Consider the following 7693-nt stretch of genomic DNA (forward strand, 5'->3'; position numbering starts at 1 on the left):
AAAAAGTAAAATATTTAGCGTCAGAATCAATCTTACCCATCGCATTAAAACAGTGAATCTTATTTTATTGTATATTAATTTATTTACTAATTTCGACATTTAATACTAAGGGGGTCGCTGATCACTAACTATTTATAAAAGGGATCGCTACTCGTAAAATTTTGGTAAACCATGTTTCAGGTACTTTAAAGGAAATATCAAATTGTTAGAAATAGTAATATCTAGATCTAGATGCTGAAAATGGATCTGCTTTTTATATTTAAAAGGGATGTACTTAATCTAAGAATTATTTTATTTTTATTTTAATTGTTATTATTGTTCTAAAAAAATGAAAGTAAATAGCTTTTCGATTCGAAAAATAAAAATATTTTTAGACTAATAGATTTTTAAAAAGCGTTGTAAGTAGTAGACTAATATTAGCATTTGTCGGATAGCCAATAAAAGAAGGATACATACACCCTTATTTAAAAATATATTTTTTTTGCATTTCGTAACTCGTAATGTGTAATAGATGTGTATACTGTTAATATTGGCTTAACACAATAAAATCTTTATTCTATACGCGTAATAAATAAATTATATTAGTGATGCAAAACATTTAAAACAGATGCACACTCCTTCTCTGGAGCTTTTTGTCGGATACAATGATTTTTTCTTAAACTTAAATATGCGTTGTAATTTTTTTTTGTTGGAAATTATTTAGTTTTTATACATAACACTACGAATCATGAAAGCTAGGAATCAACACATTAGAGATGTCTTGATCGTGATGTTTACCTACATCTAGAAAATTGGGTACATATTGCGATTGTTAATATGTTAATAATAAAATAAATATAACAGAATAATAATAACGATACTTACATGAGTAAAGTAACAACAAACATAACTGTTAGGGTGGGGTTGATTAGAGGATCTACCGTCAGTTTTGAGGGTGGGGAAAAGCAGTACCACTAAATGTGAGTGTGGGGGTGGTTAAGATGAAATATAATGTCCTTTATTACAATTTAAACAATCAACTTCCTACTTTATCTAACTAACCTAAACTATATACTATTTGCTCTACAAACTACGCACTCCCATGACCAATCCTAACACACTACATTCTAACTCTCTACCTAACTCTACATTTCTCTGTCCGTTCTCCTTGCCTACGTATTACTAACTGCCGCTGATCTAACTACTGACCCACGCATCAGTGGTCAGCTGACCGTCCCACGTGACAGGTCAGCTCTTGTATTTTCATTGATCTCTCTAACCTAATTAGCTATAGCCTGTTTTAACCATTTACCCTGAACGCGTCATAACAATAACCTAGCTCTATACAACATATTGGTTATTCCTATTTATGTATAATGCTCATATAAATAATATAGCAAAACATTGCACAAAACACAAACGTTTAAAGTAGAATGTAAACGAAAGTCTGAAATCGAAAACTAAAGTAAAGTATGCTTTTCAAAAACTCGATCAGTGTAGGCCTATATAGACTTCATTTTATTGTTCAATGTCAAAATAAACATTAATCAATTTAACAAAACATGCAGATACAAACATCACGCTAACCGAGCCTCAGGGTTTCATCTCTAGTCCTGGATATCCACTGGGTTTCCTAAAGAACAAGTTTTACACCTGGACTATACAAGGCAAGCCTGATACGTTCATCATTCTTAAGTAAGTTTTCTGCTTATATCTTGCAATTACATATTAACTATGTATATATGATTATATGAATTGCAGTTGGAATGGAAATATGAATAGGAGTATGATTATTAATAAGAATTGTATTAGGGATAAAAAAAAAACAACCACATATATGTATGTAAGTAATTAGACAAAAATGTCCTGACAGAAAACTGATACTAAACTATACAACTTTGGCTGTCACTATACAAACCTTAAAGTACTCGATGGACCTCAAGCTACGTCTTCTTAATGTTTGAGTTTATCAGTACATGACTTTATGAGTGTATGAGTAAATGAGTATAAGAGTGAATGAGTGTAAGTTTGTATGAATGAATGAAATGATTCGAAATTGCACAAATGGGCGAAAGCTGGAGTAGGAGTCAATTTTGAAATCTGCGCTATTTAAATACAAATTGTTTTTTGTTACAGTTTAATTGATTCCAACTTAGACGTCTTGAGTTGTTTCTATAACTCCCTTAATATATACGATGGACCTACAGCTAATTCGTCATGTTTGGATTCCTGCTTGATGTCACCTCGGCTGATTGTTTCAACCAGTAACTACTTACACATTGTGTTCTACAGTACTAACTCTATAAACTTTAGAGGCTTTTATGGAAACTACGAGATCAGAGGTATTTTAATATTAATAAGCCTAAATATTCAATACATTCTGTTCAACACACTTTCTTTATTCCGTTCCTCTGTGGTGCTTCTCTGCATTCCATTTAAAAGGCTAACGTTATAAATTGTATCTAACAAGGTACAATACAGAGAGCATAAACCATATACAACCTTTAGCTTTTGCAAAATAAACATCTCTAATATAATGTGCTAATAATGTGCTATATAGTTGTTGGATAACTGAGATTTGTTTATCTGAGACTCCACAATGCTTTACATTTGTTTATATAGGTGACCCGGTGCACCGTCAAATCAACCCCGACAAAACGACCCAGTCAAAATAGCCCAGTTTAAAGTGCCTCGTCTTAATTGCTCCCGTCAAATGGGCTCCCGTCATATTGACTCCCGACATATTGGCTCCCGACAAATATGCTCAGGACAAATAGGCTCAGGACATATTGACTACCGACAAATAGGCTCCCCATATATTAGCTCCCGACAAATTGGCACCCGACAAATGGGCTCAGGACATATTGGCTACCGACAAATGAGCTCCCGATACATTAGCTTCCGACAAATGGGGTCCCGATATATTGAATTCCGTCAAAAAGACTCGACAACTTGGCTCAAGACAAATGAATCGCATGACAACTATAGGCATAAAAGTAACCAGTTTGGCCTACCTCCAATACCACTATAACCTCTTTTTAATTGTTTTTCATGAACCAACATTAATTTACAAACAAATTGAGCCCTTAAATTCCACCAATTCTAACATTTTGATAATGTTTAATTTACAACGGTGAAGATCTGTTGCTTGAAAGCGAGCACAGAAGTGTAAATGTATGATATACATGATGTTTACATGATAACGGCATTTTGTTTTTTTGATAACCTACAAGCATAATGCAGGTAGAAATGTACAGCGTGGACCCTTCTCCCCAAACACTGAGTTTGAATAACCGATAACCGACTCATTTATGCAAGTCATAGATAGATGACCCTTAAATTAAAACATGGTTTTCTTTATAATAGATAAACTATTAAAAAAATAAAGCCTGCCGAACAAGACTTGCATACGATGTATTACTTATGAGTGTTGGATAAGCTAACCTTAAAGAATATTGATAAACGGGTCCCACTGGCATGTGTCATATTCAATGAGATCGTTTCGCTCGGATACCGTATTGTCGGTGGTCCTTTTGTCGGGAGCCAATTTGACAAGAGCCTAGTTGTCGGAAGTTGTAATGACAGGAACCGTTTTGTCGAGAAAATAAATGTCGAGAGCCTACTTATCGGGAGTCTAAATAAAGGTGTTGCACTTGGCATCCGTTAATCGTGCGTCCTGAATAGCGGGTAAGGGATGCTACTATATTCAGTGTTTAAACGTCAACAAGCACAAAAGCCGGCGCCCCGTAGCTTCCACGACCCGTAGCGCCCCGGACTCCCCTGCTAGCAGTATGCGCCTAAGTTCGTTTAAAAAGATGTTATATGCTAATGACACGATGGGCAACAATAATCATTGACTATATCGAACAAGGCGCGTCGCCCGGCGCCCCTGAAGGGTTCTATTTGGAGCCCTGGGCTTTCCCGTTAGCGCAATGGCGCCTGAGTTCGTTCTAAACAGTGCGAAAGACAATAGATAAGAAGGTGTGTTACAGTCACTCAATAAATTAAATCAGCCGTGTCAGTAGCGCTCTGGTAGGGTATGATTCGGCTGCGAACTATAATTTCAGTTACGGCTCCCAAAGGTTCACAAGGGCCGCAAAGGGTCAAGTAATGTTTTATTTTTTTGGAAAAATCAGATAAATTAACCAAGGTTAGATTATTAACTGGGATGTTTTCTGTAGTTCATGTGACATGGATTGTCTATAACAAAAATGTGTAGGCACAGTGAAAGTGGTATGCTAGCGAGACAAAGTGTTTGAACGAAACAGTGTGTGAAGCAATGTGGTGTGGCGTCAAAATCGTGTGTATACTCGTCAGTTTTTTTACTTTCTCGTGCGACAAAAAAATCGAGATTTTTACACCTCACTGATACGGAAAAAACATAATTTTGCAATCTAGTCCGTATGTCTGTGTGTCTGTCTCTGTGTGTGTGTCTTTCTGTCTGTATGTAAACACGATAACTTGAGTACCGTTACAGCTACGTTGATGAAATTTCATATATAAGTATTTTATCAAAATCGTAGATCCTGATCAACTTTTGAGCGATTTCCAATAAACGAAAGTGGTGCTTTTCTACTTTGAATTTTTCAAAAGCCTATAACTTAAGTACTATTTCAGATAGATAAATGAAATTTCACATGTAAATAAAAGATCTAGTTTTCAACCTTCTGTTAAATTTTGAATAATTTCCGTTGAGCGGAAGTAGTAATTTACGCTACTTCCGATTTCTCAAAAAATGCATGTAAATTTATAAATTACTTTTATTATGCACATTTTGTTTTGGCGTTTGCTTGGTGCGCAATTCTTTTTTCCTATGACATTCTATTATATTTTTAAAAGTTTATGCAATTAAAAATCATCTCTATATTCCAAGTTATATAAGAATATTCGAGAAAGTTTAGGGAGATCAATCCCGGTGTATACTTTATGTAATTTGTTCTTGTGATTCATGATACAGATTCTCGTTGTGGAATGTATTTATTTATAATTGTTACATTTGGCAAAAACGAGCCAAAATAAATAAGAAACCAAGTGTAACTGTCCATAAAAAAATCCAAACAAATCCAAAGCCTACAGTTTTCGAAATAATGAAAATATTTCAGTACAAAATTTTCGGAGGGCAACTCAAATCTAAAAAAAATCCTCACTTCTAGATATTGAAATCGAAACTCTAATAATACACCTTTGGAAACGCTTACAAATTGCATCAGTAACACTGGTGTGTTATAACACGTCAAATATTTTTTCTACTATGTTAAAGAAAAAATCATGTTCGTTTGTGTCACTTTTACGACTGACGCAATCATCATCATTGTTTCAGGAAGTTATTTTGCGCTCTGGGTTATCCCCTGTGAGCACTATGGCGCCTATGTTAGTGTTAAGGAGCCAGGGGTCTTTCGTGTTGTCTCTGCGGTAGTGTAATCGGGGGCTCCCGAGAGCGCCCCTCTACGTCCCTAACAGATGTGCATCACCGAAGTGTGTTCTACCTCATTAACGTACACTCAAGGTTTTCATGCGGTAGTGTACAAGGTCACGCTTCTTAAATTATTGGATTGGTAATGCATTGGTGAAACTCTTCTTATCTATTTTGGTCAATTTTACAATGTCTTCAACTAACCGGAAAAGAATACTACTGGTTCCTCAGATTCAACTGCATTTAACTGTAAAGCCACCAACATTTATATATTGCCTGCTTAGCAAAAGAAAAATAAGACCCGATTACATGTACAGTCGAGGGCTTCACGCAATCGAGATTCACACGTTTTGGTGGTTATATGAAAAGAAAATTGTACATTTAAAAAAAAAGTAAAATGCTAATATAATAGTTTTTAAAACACGATTATACCTCGCATAAAATGAGTTTAAGCTAATTTGTGTGTGATTTTTTTGTCTCATGATATACTTCGCGATGAAATAGGTTAAATTACTAAATTAGAAAATGGTTTAAAAAATTAATTTAAAATCTAGTAAGACAATCTGCTAATATATCTCCATATATATAAATTATAATGGGGGAAAAAATGTAACCCAACCCCCCCCCCTCCCCACAAATCGATCCTAGCTACGCTACTGTCTTATATTATGTCAGAAAATATGCTTTAATTTCTTACAGGCTTAACAAACGCAAACTCGAATGCATGTATAAATTAATGAATTAATCCTCTAATAACACGTTATGGTTATGTGAACTTGATAATCTACATGAGGGATACCAGATAACATACTATATTGTATGTTAATGGAGAGGTAAATATTCAGCCAAACATAAACATTGGTCAACATATGTTGAGAATTCAAGACTAAAAAGACCAAATCATTTTTTCACATTATCATTCTAGACAGTCCATAGTCATGGATCGAATTTTACGTATATTGTTTAAACAATGTATACAGTAGTTGCTTTTACGATAGGTGGAAGAAAATACGAAATTTCACCAGTATAATTTGCTTCCACAACACTAATCATCTAAAAAGCATATTTGCATTTTCGGCGTATTAGACAAGACAAAACGATTTTTCAGGTTCTGTGAATGTTCTCGCATCATCAGTAAAGTTTGACTTCGTATAGTACAGAAGGTTTAAGCAGTGGAAAATGTAAACAAAATGTGCAATAAAGCACCACACATATGTGCATCACTGTTATACAGACCAACACGAATGTTGCACATATTTACAATATGCCTAGTACATTTTTCGACGACCTAACGAATCTAGATTGGACTATAGACTCTAAAATTATCTCTGCACCTTTTGTTAACAAATGGTTATTACGGCACAAACTCCGGATTGTATGTAAATTACGAAATCAAAGGTATATGAGTTTACACACAATCCGGAGTTTGTGCCGTAATAACCATTTGTTAACACAAGGTGCAGAGATAATTTTAGAGTCTATAGTCCAATCTAGATTCGTTACGTCGTCGAAAAATTTACTAGGCATATTGTAAATATGTGCAACATTCGTTGAATTTTTTGTTGAATTGATGATCAGTTTTATTTTTACGTTTCTGGCAGCCAATTATTATTGATTCTTATAAAGATAAAATAACTTTAAATGTAAACCAGATTCGATATTTTTTCACGCTTATATTGCTCTAGGTTATGTAATAACTCCGTAATTGTCTTTTAATTACACAAGATTATATAAAGATAAATAATAAGTTAATATCTCGCAAATATATCCTTGCAATGTTAAACAAATTTTGTTTTATAGATTTAAATGAAGTCTTAAATGTCACAACTGGAACGATAACCAACACAGGAAATACTTCGAGTTCTTCTGCAACCAACAGTACATGGACTATTCGAGGACCCACTGGAACCATTATAGCTTTCAAGTAATGTTTATCTTATAATTTTAAGAAATTGGTATTTAAATAGCTTTACATACAATTCTAATGTAGTGTTTTTTCTAAAACCAAATGGTGGTTATTTAACGCCTTGGCTCTGCGTATCGAGGGTTGTGAGGCTTCATGTGGTGGTACTTGAAAATAAACGCTTTTTGGTAACTGTACTGTTAAAGGATATTAACAATTTTATCACTGAAAATATTTGGAATTATGTGTTGATTGTAAGGAAATTTGATAGCTTTGATATTGTGGGTTTGTCAGCTAAACGTTGCCCATGAGCCAAACAGCAAAACAGAATTGACATGGATGAGAAAGATTCGTTTTCTGTGACATTTGGTTTCCACACAGTTTTAGTACTTTAAAAG

At 34.3% G+C, this 7693-nt stretch overlaps 1 protein-coding gene across 1 annotated transcript in view; it reads left to right on the plus strand.

The window, feature by feature from the left end:
- The window catches only part of LOC131942565 (deleted in malignant brain tumors 1 protein), a 34249-nt gene extending 26929 nt beyond the window's left edge, over positions 1-7320 (plus strand). Inside the window, exons 7-9 of the mRNA XM_059302460.1 lie at positions 1548-1674; positions 2116-2321; positions 7193-7320. Coding sequence (XP_059158443.1) covers positions 1548-1674; positions 2116-2321; positions 7193-7320 — 461 coding nt within the window. The remainder of the gene's footprint in view (positions 1-1547; positions 1675-2115; positions 2322-7192) is intronic.
- Positions 7321-7693: the final 373 nt, after the last annotated feature.

The sequence above is a fragment of the Physella acuta genome, unplaced genomic scaffold (genome assembly GCF_028476545.2).
Source record: "Physella acuta isolate Inbredline_101_S28 unplaced genomic scaffold, ASM2847654v3 ptg000412l, whole genome shotgun sequence".
NCBI classification, from domain to species: Eukaryota; Metazoa; Mollusca; class Gastropoda; family Physidae; genus Physella; species Physella acuta.